This window comes from Fukomys damarensis, unplaced genomic scaffold (genome assembly GCF_012274545.1).
Source record: "Fukomys damarensis isolate Sample0158 unplaced genomic scaffold, DMR_v1.0_HiC HiC_scaffold_36, whole genome shotgun sequence".
Taxonomy (NCBI): Eukaryota; Metazoa; Chordata; class Mammalia; order Rodentia; family Bathyergidae; genus Fukomys; species Fukomys damarensis.
In genome coordinates this window covers 14,983,245-14,995,956 of record NW_022900948.1, presented here as the reverse complement: position 1 = coordinate 14,995,956, position 12,712 = coordinate 14,983,245, and the positions used below count along the sequence as shown (strand labels likewise).

The 12,712-nt window shown below is 47.0% G+C and overlaps 1 protein-coding gene across 3 annotated transcripts in view; it reads left to right on the top strand.

The window, feature by feature from the left end:
- Fbxo10 (F-box protein 10) overlaps window positions 1-10,894 on the top strand; it is a 29,041-nt gene extending 18,147 nt beyond the window's left edge. For all 3 annotated transcript variants that reach the window (XM_010619406.3, XM_010619408.3, XM_033759039.1), the window contains 6 exons: window positions 1,898-1,968; window positions 3,727-3,879; window positions 4,966-5,235; window positions 6,632-6,945; window positions 8,124-8,305; window positions 10,037-10,894. In XM_010619406.3, coding sequence (XP_010617708.1) covers window positions 1,898-1,968; window positions 3,727-3,879; window positions 4,966-5,235; window positions 6,632-6,945; window positions 8,124-8,305; window positions 10,037-10,211 — 1,165 coding nt within the window. In that variant the 3' untranslated portion in view covers window positions 10,212-10,894. The remainder of the gene's footprint in view (window positions 1-1,897; window positions 1,969-3,726; window positions 3,880-4,965; window positions 5,236-6,631; window positions 6,946-8,123; window positions 8,306-10,036) is intronic.
- The last annotated feature ends 1,818 nt before the right edge of the window (window positions 10,895-12,712 follow it).

Genomic DNA, 12,712 nt, shown 5'->3' with positions numbered 1-12,712 from the left:
CCTTGTTCTTGTCATGTGCTCTTTCATCTGTTGCCCTAATCTTTTTCCTTCATTTAAAAACTTTTTTTTTTTTACTATAACAACTGTACAGAGGGAAGCAAAGAAGAGACTTCACTCATAATCTCAACCTAATAGCACAATTGTGTTTGGGCTTCTGGCTCCCTTCCATTTGGCCCTACTTGACTTTTGATCCAGCAGACATTACTGAACACTTCTCATAAGAAGTAACAAAGGTAAAAACAAAGGTGTGTCAGCTGGGCATGGTGGCCCATGCCTGTAATACTAGCACTCAGGAGGCTGAGGCAAGAGGATCCCTGTGAGTTTGAGAACAGCTACATAGTGGCCTACATAGTGAGTTCAAGATCAGTCTGGAAGACATAGCAAGACCCTGTCTCAAAAACACAAAAAAAGGGCAACCTCTGAACAATATAGATGCACAGAGATATTCTAAGATGTGGGTGGTAGAGATTTCCACTTGCGTCAAGCCCAGATCCCGGGCCTATATCTGGCCTCAGTGTCAAAGCATGGTGTGATCCATTAGTGATGCCCGCTGTAAGTGGGAAGGACAGTGGCAGTACTGTTTCCACTAATCCAGGTACAATATGGGGAGACTGTGATAGATGCCATCAGATTGGTTTCAAGAGGAGAGAATCATTGTGACTGGGAGAATGAGGAAAGGCCTCACAGAAGAGGTAGCATTGGAGTTGGACTGTCATGGAGCTAGGGACAGCCTTCCTAGTGAAGGGAACAGCATGAGCAAAAGCAACAGAGCACAGCAGATCTCGGGTGACAGATCTGAGGGGACAGGCCTCTGTGGTTTGAGAAAAAAAGAGTATATTTTAAATTGGGACTGTTCCACACCACCTTGGACCCTACAGTCACCTCAGCACGCCCTTTATACCTATGTGGTAATCTGTCTCTGCCATGCAGCACAGTGGAAAGAAATGGTGGGAAGAAAGGCTTAGGCTGGATGAGGAAGGCCTTTTGTCAACCATGCTGAGGAAGGTGGTGTTGGCTTTGTCATGATAATGGGAAATCTTTAAAGATTTTTGAGCAGAAGATTCCCATAGTTACGCCTGTGGTTTAGAAAAATAGACAGCATTGACGTGCATCCTGAGGAGTTTTTCCCCTGCATTATTCCATATGTATGTTTTTAGGTTGCTGCATAGCTTTTATATTTATCACTTCGGAAAATTTCAGAACATTCTGTTGTTGTGATATTCCATAATTTTGTGCAATCCTATTACTATTAGGCAAATACTTTTTTACTGTTCAGGACAGCTTACTAGAGTAACTTCTGTTTATAGTGCACCTTGCAAGTGCTGGGGAACCATTAGAGTTTTGAGTGAAGAAAATATCATAGTGAGATCAGTGTTGTAGATCTATAAAGCACAGTCACCTTAAGGGAGGGGGTTATGGTTTTCCCCCTCTACGTTTGTAACATGAAGTGAGAGTCTGAGAGGAAGTTTAAGGCATAGATTGGCTGAGTTAAGCCACAGCATTTTCTTTTGCTGCTGAGCGTTACATAACCTACAATCACTCCTAAGCAAGCTTAGCATGGCCTCCTAGGAATTCTTCATGCCCCCAATACTTTACATCTGACACATGTACCATGGTGACAGCTATTTAAAATAGTATTTATGTATTGATGACTGCAAAAAGTCACAAAGAATTGGATATCATTGTGCTTATATAGCATATTTGTGGGTTTAGTTTTTGGACAACCTGTTCCAGTGACAACCAAAAATTTCCAAAGGCCTGGCTTATAGGACTTCAGGAAATATTTTAAACCTTATGATCTTGAGCCACCAGAAAGCCTACAGAAGAAGGCACTGGCCTTCAAACATGACATTGGTATCCTGGTCTCAAATCTTGTTTTGTTCCCCTTCCATTTTAGTGGGAACCACATCTTCAAAGGACGTGCAGCTGGCATAGCCGTGAATGAGAATGGCAAGGGCCTCATTACAGGTAAGCAGTGGGGACTGCCTGGAGCTATCTATGTACAGGACCATCCCCTGGTGTTACTCTTGCCAGCTTCAGCACATTACACAAGTCCCCCACCTGTTGCAGACCTCCTTTCACACCAGCGAGCTGGCACCCAGGGTCACGAGCTCCGTGCTGGCCATAATTCTCATGCGGGCTTAGCACATTACGGATCTGTTCTCAGTCAGGCCCAGGGCTGACAGCATCTCACTGGCAGGTGACAAAACTTACAGAAACATGGACACCAGAGAAACTTATCTGAATCCTCCTTTGGGCTTCTGTGTGGCTTTCTGTCTGCCCTGGAAATCTGTCTAGCCAACTCCTGCTCATTCTCTAGGTTTCTTCTCAAGTCTCCTCTCCTCAGAAGCCTTCTCTGACCCCCCTTTTTTCACAGATGTATTCACTGTGTCCAGGATACCTCTTCTTTAGGACATTTTACTTAATTTCTTGGTGCATTGTTTTGTCCCATCTCTTCTTATATGAGGCAGTAATTCCACAAAGCAAGGATTGAGTCTACCTGATGCATCAGTGGAACCTCAGCAAAGAGCACAGCCATACATGGGATCTTGGCCCAGTGAAGCCCCTGACTGCAGCTGTCACTCATCAAACACTTGATGGGCACCATGTGTACAGGACACATTCCAGGAGCCAGGGATATAGCAGTAACAAAATCGACTCCATTTCTGTTCTCAAGAACTGATATTTTACAAAGGAAACCAAGTAAATGAGTAAAAGCCTATGTAAGCCAGCAAAAAAAAAAAAAAAAAAAAAAAAAAAAAAAAAAAAAAAAAAAAAAAAAAAAAAGCTATACTGAGGGCGATAAGGGCTCACCCACACAGAGGGCTTATGTGGTCAAGATCAAGAGGTTGAAGATCATGTAGTCAAGGAAGGGCTTTCTGAGAGGGTAAAATATAAGATAGAATCTAGAAGATGGGAAGCAACCTGGGAAAAAAAATCTCCCATGCAGGGCTGTCTGTGGGAACAGACCCAGCATGCCCAAGCAGTGAGACTGCTCCTGGGCCTGGAGTGTGATAAACAAGGAGAATGGGACCAGGTCACAGAGGCAGGAAGGAGCCAGCCACACAGGGCCTACTGAGTGATTTGAGGAGGCCCAGAGTCTACCCCGAAAGTGCAGGAGGCAGCAATGTCTCAGTGGTAGTGAATTTATGACATACGAGTAATTTTTAAGATAAAAGATATTAATGTATGAGTTGTTTTTTTCTAACTAAAACCTCAGTAGTCAGGATTAATTGCAGTGTTGGCACTTGGCGATAAATGAGTGGGTTTTAGGTTGCAGTTTGGGCACTTGTCTCTAAAAGGTTTACCATCACTGCCTAGAATCACTTTTCTGTCCTGTAACTCTTCACCCCATCCCTGAGAAGGGATGGCTCCCAAAGAGAGGAGTGGAAGCATCTTGTCAGATAGCATAGCTGAGGCTGAGGACAGGCAGCACCCTCCCAGGCTTGTGGGGAATGGCTGTTCAGTTTGTTCTCATTCATCAGCTCCAAGGCCATTGGGAACAGTGGGCTCTAGGGATGAGGAGTGCACAAGACAGACACAAACCTTGCCCTCAGAGTGGATAAGTCTCAGAAACATCAACCAGTAGACAAGCTTCAAGGCAAGCTTACAGGGCAAGGCCTGGGTGACCTGGTCTGGGGTATCCTTCCTCTTAGCAGTCTAATTCCCCACTGCCACCACTTGGGATGGCCTTCGAGTGTTGCCTCTCTCTACCTCTCTTCATAGAAAATGTCATCCGTGAAAATCAGTGGGGAGGCGTGGACATCCGCCGCGGAGGGATTCCTATCCTCAGGAGCAACCTCATCTGCTTTGGCTATTCAGATGGTGTGGTTGTGGGAGATGAAGGCAAAGGACTTATAGAAGGAAATACCATCTATGGTGAGGAGCATGTGCCCAGGGGCAAGGTGCTGGGGTCCAGTAATGCCTGGGAGGCAGGAAGCTCAGATTTCATCTCCAGTTTTTGGGTTCTGAGAAAGCCATGGGCTTCTTTGGGCCTTGAAGACCTCATCTGAGGTACAGGAACTGTGCCAGGCCATCTCAGAATGAAGAGCCTCTCTAATCGATCACATTATACTCAACATTGACTCCATGCATGAAGTCAGCAAAACAGAGCTTTATTCTCACAATAGTGAAAGATAGCAGGAATTGGATCATGTCTAAGGGCAGCCCATTTGAGCTCCAAGCATGGGCATCTAACACCTCTTGTTGCATCCTTTGACCCAGAGAAGTGGAAATATAATGGGAAAACGGTAACCACAGGGGGAAAAATTACTCACTGTGGGACATTGAGTCCTTCCTAGACAATATCTCTAATAACAACAATAGACATTATTTCAGGCCCACAGTTCTGCTAGGCAATTCATGGACAGCATCACATTTAACTCTCATTACTGTCTTCTGAGTTACGTAGTTATTAGCCCCAATTTAAGATGAGGATATAACCAGGTAGGGTGGCACACACCTGTAATTCCAGACATTCAGGAGGCTAAGGCTGAAGGAAGATTGCAGGTTCAAGGCCAGTGCTGGGCAACTTAGCAAGACCCTAATCTCTTTCTCTTTTTTTTTTTTTTTTTTTTTTTTTTGGCAGTATTGGGGATTTAACCTAGGACCTTTGCACTGGGCTACATGGTCAAGGTCACACAGCTAGGATTCAAACTAAGGCTTCTTCCTTTGCAGGGTGGGGTTGGTGCCCCTTGATACAGTCACTGTAGGCTTGTTTGTGTGTTGATCTGAAAGTGTGACATGACAGTTCTCAGACTGCTTCTACACCTTGGGGGATGATCCTAGCTTGAGAGGACCTGACTTGGTCATTGTCATCCCTCTTGTACGAAAGAGAAGCCCACAGCCAGAACTGTGAAATGATTTGTCCCAGGCTACTGTCTTTTGCTCCCCCTTTTGGGGAGACACTGGGAGCTGCCTCACCCATTGTTGGGTATCAGTGACCAACTCCTTTTACTGTTCCAGCTAACAAGGGCTGCGGTGTGTGGATGATGTCGTCCAGTCTGCCCCATGTCACCAGCAATCATGTGAGCTATAATGGCCTGTATGGAGTGGCAGTGTTTAGCCAGAAGGACGGCTCCAATGAGTTCCCTGGAGGCCATGGGGCCCAGGAGAACTTCAGTGAGGATGGGGACGCCATCCTCTGGGAGACAGAATTGGAGAAGGAAGATGACCCGCTGCGCCGGCCAATCACCATAGCTCTTATAGAGTCTAACAGTATTAATCACAATGGAGGTGAGCATGCCCCACCCCCAGCCCTTACTGAAGAACCTTCCATGGCTCCCTACTCTCTGTAGAGCCCTCACAGACTGGTCCCAATTTGACTTTCCAGCCTTATCAGCTACTTCTTTCTGCCACTTACCTGATACCAGAGCCTTTGGACTTGCTCCCTAAACTGGAATCTATTTTTTCTTACCTCTAACTTCACTCATGCTGTTTCTCTTGCCTGATTCCCCTTCTCCCATCCACACATCCCAAATCAACTAGAAATTCCTGGCCTGCTCTGAACAAACCCCTCTACCCTTTCCTCCTTTGAATTTTTCCCTCCTCCCGTCACCTCCTTGGTGACATGCTCTATGGTGCTGACAGAAGGAATAGATTCTAGGCCTGCAAATCAGAAGTGCTTTCCTCTGGTAGTAACAGAGGGCAGGGAGATCAGTAGCCAGCAGCTCCAACAAATGAGTTCTGTCCTCTCCCAGTGTAGGGTTTCTTCCACGTGGCTGCACTATCCATTAGGACAGGCAAAGCTGCACAAATTCACAAATACTTATTTTTGCTATTTTCAACCAAGCTAGGAAAAACAGCAGGCACATGTTATCAAGAGGTTTAAACTTACAGGCTTATAGCTCAGACTGCTTCTGTACCATCCCAGTCACTGTCCACATCCCACCTCCCCAGCACACCCGTAGTCCTCTTGTTCCTGTGAAAGGTCATATAACTGGCGGTGACGCCACTCACATGGAGTCCAGCTGCCAGGCTTTCTCTCCCTGGCAGGCCGGAGACTATACTCCTGCTGAGTCTGCTTTTTTCTACATGTCCAGGTTGCCTCTCACCATATACATTTCCAAACACCATTTTTTCTTCCAAAGTGTCTAATATTTAGATATATATTACTTAGCCTGGTAAATTTTTCTACTCAAAAATTACAGGATTTCTTATGAAGAAAAATCTCCCAAAATAGAGAGGCAGAGTACAACTCAGAATGTGAAGGAAAGCAAAACAAAACACCTTTCTAGCAGATACAGCTCTGTCTAGAGGTGGCAGGCCAGCCTTGAGAAGACAGTGAGCTCATCAGAGGAGGTACAAACAGCCGTATGATTATATTATAGGAGGCTTTCAAGCCCAGGATAAAAGCTTGGGCCAGGGGACCATCAAAGCTAAGAAGTGTTTTCAAAGCCTGTGTCCCTGGCTGCCTTTGATGAGGACTATTGCAGCAGGAAAAGTGTTGCTGTTTTTTTTGTCATTAGTGTAGAAGTACAGATTCGAGCCTGGGTCTGAGTGTCACTGCCTCTAAGATTTCCCCTTTCTCTTTCCTGGGGTGCAAATTTGCGGGGAGGCTTTTCCCGATTGGTGTTATTAGGGCTAACCCTGAGGTCACCTTGCTTTCTTTGCTTCCACACCCTGCTTGTAGCCTCCGGACTGTATGTCCAGAGCAGCGAGGCCCTTCACGTCATCACCAATGTGATCCATGCCAATGGTGACAGAGGCATCACTGTAGCCCAGAGCAGCCAGCTCACTCGTGTGACCAACAACAGCATCTCCTGCAACTGCCAGAGTGGGGTCAAGGTGGAGGCCCAGTGTAAGGTGGAGCTCCGTGGCAATGGTATCTATGACAACAGAGGCCATGGTATCATTACCAAGGGTGACAGCACTGTTGTCATCGAAAATGACATCATTGGCAACCGGGGTAGTGGGCTGCAGTTGCTGCCCAGGTCTGACACTAAGGTGAGTACGTGTGTGTTTGTGTGACATCTACTACCCACACAGGGCTCAGTGCTAGGAAACAGGACTGAGAAGCAGAACCATAAGCACTCAGGACTGAAAGGATTATCATCCCTCCTGCCAAAACAGCCTGGGCGACTGGGGGAGTGGTTTAACACAGATGTAGGGACTGGGACCAGTAGGTTAAGCCAGAGTTCAGCAGGAAGCCAGGAGCGAGGGTCTAAACTCCTAGCGTCCTAGTGTTGGGAGTTAGGGCCCGGGATTTAGCTCAGTGGTTCCACTGCCTGCCTTGAAAGCACAAGGACCTGAGTTTGATCCCCGGTACCAAAAAAAGAAAGTGAAGCATAGTGTTGGGAGTCTCCTAAAGTAACTTCATGGTCTCGAGGTCAAGGTCAGGGGTAGTTCCGCTTGCTTTCCCTAACAGAATGATCTCCCACAGGACATGTTATGCAGTAGGTAATTAACAGAGAGAAATCCTGCCCAAGGGCCTTTGCACACATTATTCCTGTATATCCATAACCTCCTTTACCCCTTTGCTACTTCATTCCTGCAGCTTAGCTGTCACCTTCTTTAGGAACTCTTTAATTCCCCTGGCTGCTTGAGGTGCCCTTTTCTAAACTTTCACAAAGTGGTACTCAGTCCACCCTAGTCCTAGAACACTTCCCACAGTGCTTTGTATCTCTTCCTTTACCCATTTGTCTCCCCAACAGGGCCATAAGCTCCAAGCATCTTCTATGGAAAGCACTGTGCTGGGTGCTAGGGCTTCAGTGTTGTCCTTGTAGAATTATGATCCCAGTGGTTCTTCTCAGCTCTGCAGCTACATGAGTCAGTGAGTTAGGCAAGGTGTCAAGGATTCCTTTACTTTGTATCTGAGCACTGGGGGAACAGAGGAGGGATAGAGGGGTACACAGTCACAGCAGTTGAGATGTCACTGCCCTTTGGCTACCAGGCCTTTGCACACTGTTCAGTGAACACATCTCCCCGCTCTGTATCTGATAAACTACAGCTCGCCCATCCAGGGAGCGCTTCCTGGTTCCCAGGCAGCTCTCAACCTCCGAGTTCCACTCTGTACTGACGTTCAGAGCATATTCTTCTCCCTTGGCTAACTGATGCTTCCCTTTCTGGGCTCCCCCACCCCTGTGAGTCCCTGAGATGTGACAAGCTCTGGCTCCTTCTCTTAGGTAATGAAGAACCGGATCCACTCATTCCGGGCCTATGGCATTACAGTACGGGGCCATGCTAAGGCCCTGGTGCAGGAGAACATCATCTTCCAGGGCAAGACCAACAAGACCATCTTTCAGCAAATCTCAAACAACCGAGACTGCATCATGCAGAACAACAAGTTCCTGGTCTTCAAGAAAAAGTAAGTATCTGAGGTTGTCTGAACCTGTTAACAACAGCAGTGAGGTCTCAGGGCAGCTAGGCCCAGCCCAGTGACTGCAGCTGCTGCTTCACTCCCTGAAATCCTGCCCACTTTAAAGTCTGGTCAGAAAAAGGCCTGGGCTCAGGTCTTCCTAAAAGGAAGAGATTTTTCAGTCAGTGAAGGGGTTTCAAATCTCAGCCCTTACTGTCAATGGCTACAGTAACAGCAGCAAGTTACCCAACAACTTTGAGCTTTAGTAAAATCTAGCTGTTTGTGGCACCAATTTAGGATGAAGATCTTGTGGCCTAGCTAAGTATCTAAGGTATTACAAAAATGTTAGTTCTTGCTGCTGCTGACCTTATTTTTAATGCTGTGCCTCAGGGTACCACTGCTGCCCACTTGTCTTCCCCCAAGCTCTGCTGCCACCTCCTCTTTTACACCAAAGTTAAGCCTGTTCTCAGGCCTTCTTGGTTGTACTTCTAAAGCACTTCTGTATCTGGTACTTCCTCTTTCCTAACCACCACCACCCTAACTCAGGGATCAGCACCTCCTGCCCTGACCTATGGTGTGTGTTAATCAGCACAGTTGTCCCAGTTGTTTATGGATGGGCCATTCTGACTGATCAGTGCTTTGCTAAATACCATTGTTACTGGTATCACCTCTGCACTTTTAGTTATCACCTTTCCCATTGCAGCAGCCTCTTGCCTGAACTTCCTGCCCTTAGGCCACCCCTTTCTCTGTACTATTAATCATGCCTGGCTAGCCTTTCTAAACAAGAGCTCTGGTCATGCTACATCTCGTCAAAAACCTGTGATGGATTGCCATTTTCTAGGAAATGGCTGCCACGCTCAGTAAAAATATCTTTTTTGTGTTGTTGGTTTTGTGGTGCTGGGGATGAATCCAGGGTCTTTGTACTGAGCTCCATCCCCAGCCTTTTTTAAATTTTGAGACAGGGTTAAATTGCTGAGTTGCCCAGGCTGAGCTCAAATCTGTAATCTTCCTGCCTCGACCTCTCAAAGTACTGGCATGATCTACCACACCAGGCTCAAAAAGTCTTTTTTTGGTACTAGGGATCAAACTCAGGTCCCTGTGCTTGCAAAGGTGGAACCACTGAGCTAAATCCCCAGCCCTCAAAAATAGTCTTTTGAGTCTGATTCATTCAGCCTAATACATTCAAGATTCATCTATGACATTGTTATGTCACTCATTCCTTTTTACTCCATAGTAATTTCCATGTGTGGATATAGCACACTTTGCCCATTCATCAGATGAAGGTGATTAGGTAGTTTGTAGTTTTGGATTATTATGAATAAGTTACATTCAGTCACACTGTTAAAAATGAGGAAAGTGAAAAGAAGAAAGCCACTTGAGCATTTCAATTCTTACACATGGGGCAAATGGCTGGGGGTGTAACTTGGTGGTAGAGTGCTTGCCTAGAATGCACAAGGCCCTGAATTCTATCCCCAGGACCACAAGACAAAAACAAAAGTGGGAAAATGAGGCCCACAAAGGGAAACTGTCTGAGGTTCCATGCAGAATTGGAGGCAGAGCTGGAGTAAAGATGCTGGACTGTTCCCCTTAGTTTCACATCATCTCTCTGGGCTGTCACATTCAGGAGACAAAATCTACATCCAGATTTGAATACTGAAATCCAGTGATTTGGAACCACGCTTGCATTCAGTAAATGCTGCAGACTCCCAGAGTACACTGGCTTTCCTTTCGTACCTCCAGGTCTGATACGTGGCGCCTGGTGAACCCACCAGCACGGCCTCATCTTGAAAGCTCTCTCAGGGGCCCATCTGCAGGCACCAGTGGGCAGAAGGTGACAGCCATGGCAACCAGGATCACAGCTCGTGTGGAAGGTGGTTACCACAGCAACCGCAGCATCTTCTGCACTATCCTCTAAGGATGCAGACCTGCCTTAGGCTCAGAAAAGCTAAGGGATGGAAGTAGTGCCTGAGAAGACTCCCAGTCCCTCCCTCTTACTTGCCCTCCTCTTGGAAAAAAGGTCCTAGGCCTCCCTGGGCACTCAGAACAGGTGCCTCCAAAACCTTTCAGTCCCACAGTCCTCAGCAGGAAGGGACTTGGAAACATTTCTCAAGGAGAAAAAGGTACAGAAGTCGGGGTGGGTGTGGGGCTTCTAGTCATTCTAGCAACTGTAGATTACAGAGTTGGGGAAACTCAGTATGTGAAACTTTGGGGTCAGGATTCTGAATTACAGGGAACCTCAATTTACACATACCAAACCCTGACTCTTCTCAGGGAAAACATTTGCTTCTGAGGGATGGAAGTGATTGGGGTGGGATAGAGATAATCGACCCAGAACTGGCCCCTTATCTGGTCCTGACCCTCCCTTGACCCTTCCAGGGACTGCACCACACTTGAGTTTGCTTTCTAAAGGACACAGTTCTCCTAGACATAGTCTTGTGAGGAAGGGGCTTGGGAAAGGAAGCCTGTCTTGAGAGGCTGTCCCCAGGAGGACAAGGGGACATGATACAAAGAGGGCCATGTGGCAGACGGCTTTCTTCAGGCATCAGGCAGATGCATGGCTGGGCAGTTCAGGGATGCATAGAGCTCCACTGTCCTCAAGGAACTCCTGAGCTCAGGAAGAAGTTAGCTTGGTGCCTGCTGCAGCACGCAGAACCCATGTGCGAATACCCACACCAGCTGCCCCTCAGGCTCCAGCCTGTCCAGATGGAGGTGCTTGGGCCCTGATGTGTCCCTATTCTCGTGGGTGATGTCCCCCACTGTGCCTTGGCTTATACATTCCTTTCTGGTTCACCTTTCTCACCATGCCCATGTGCTAGCCCCACTCATTCTCCAAAACTTAGCTCAGGGCTGGGGATTTGGCTCAGTGGTTCTCCTGCCTGCCTTGCAAGTGCAGGGGCACGAGTTCGATCCCCGGTACCGAAACAAAAATAAAACTTAGCTCATACACTGCCATCTCTACACGGCTCTCCCCTCACTCCAGATGACAGTGCTGTGTCCCCCTCTGAACCTCAATCGCCCTTCCTCTGCTCCCTCAGGGCACTGAGCACTTTCTGCCTTGTTCTGGAAACTATCTGGGGATCTATACCCTGTCCTACCCGCTTGCCTGTGAACTCTCTTAAGGTAAGGTCACATCTTAAATGTCTGTCCCCAGGTCCCAGCCCACAGCAGGGAGGTAGGATTAGTGGCCTGTCAGGAGAGGAAGGCCAGCTCCCACAGGGTTTACCTGCCTGCACTGTGAATGTATCAGGGTTCCAGAGCCAGGTGGGCTTGGACCTTACTGCTTGAGGAAGTTGACTGATCTCCCTTCCACTTGGCCTTTCACACAGGGCCTTCACCAGCCTGCTGGGGGTCACTGTCCTGCATTTGGCCAGGTTGGGGTGCTGCTGTCTTGGGGGGGGGGGTGGGAGAGAGGAAAGGAGGAGCTGTGGCTTCTGCCTGAGGACCTTGGATACAAGTGTTGGCCCGTCCCATCCCCAGCACTGTCCTTTGCACTTGTTTGGTGGCCTCAAAGTGAGTCGCTGTACAAAATGCTGTCTTTGTTATTTTGTAAGAAATGACTTTTTTGTGAACCAAGAACTTAGGAAAATCTCAGTAATTAAAATAAAGTTCTGTATTTTAAAGGAGGCTCTGTGAGAGGTCATGCTTTGATCTGGGCACTGGTGGGCTTTCCAGACACACAGATGAAGGTCCAGTAGGACCTACCCTCCTTAGAAGTGCCCCTGCTTCTCTTCAGAAAAAGGAAAATCTCAAGACCCTCCTGTCTGGTCACCTTCTTCCCACCAGAACCCATGATTTAGAGCTGGAAGAGCTGCATCTTTCAGGGTCTTTTTGTTCTTCTTTGCCATGCAGGGTCTGTGAGTCCTGTTTGCCCCATCGGGCTTTGTGAAAAGCAATACTAATGGCCCCTCTTACCATCACTTGACTGTCAGTAAAGGGTCTTCAGAGTCACAAACTCATTTTCCCAACTTCGATTACTCATCATCTTAGCATTTTTGCCATATCCACAGATTGCCAGAGAAGCTAGCTAATATTTATACTTTCCCCCCTTTTTTTGCTAAGTTTTGTCTGAAATTTTTTTATAGAAAATTGTTGTCTGGTTTATCTTTCAGCAGCCTCCTCCTGACCTCTGAAGACACTTGCCCTCTTTTGAGATACCCCAACCTCATTCTGAGCAAGGGTCATTTTGGGACAGTTCCAGGTCTTCTTTTTAATTTTTCTCTTGAGCTTCTTCTCATAGACTGGATTCTCTCATAGAGCAACATGAGCTTCCTGATACATCTCCCATCATATCTGGAATTACACTGATCTTCATGTACTGAGAGAAATGTTCCTTCATCTTCCACTGAGTACCACATCTAATTTGCAGTGTTCTGACTCATAATGTGCTTCTGCTGTACTTTTTTTTTTTTTTTTTTT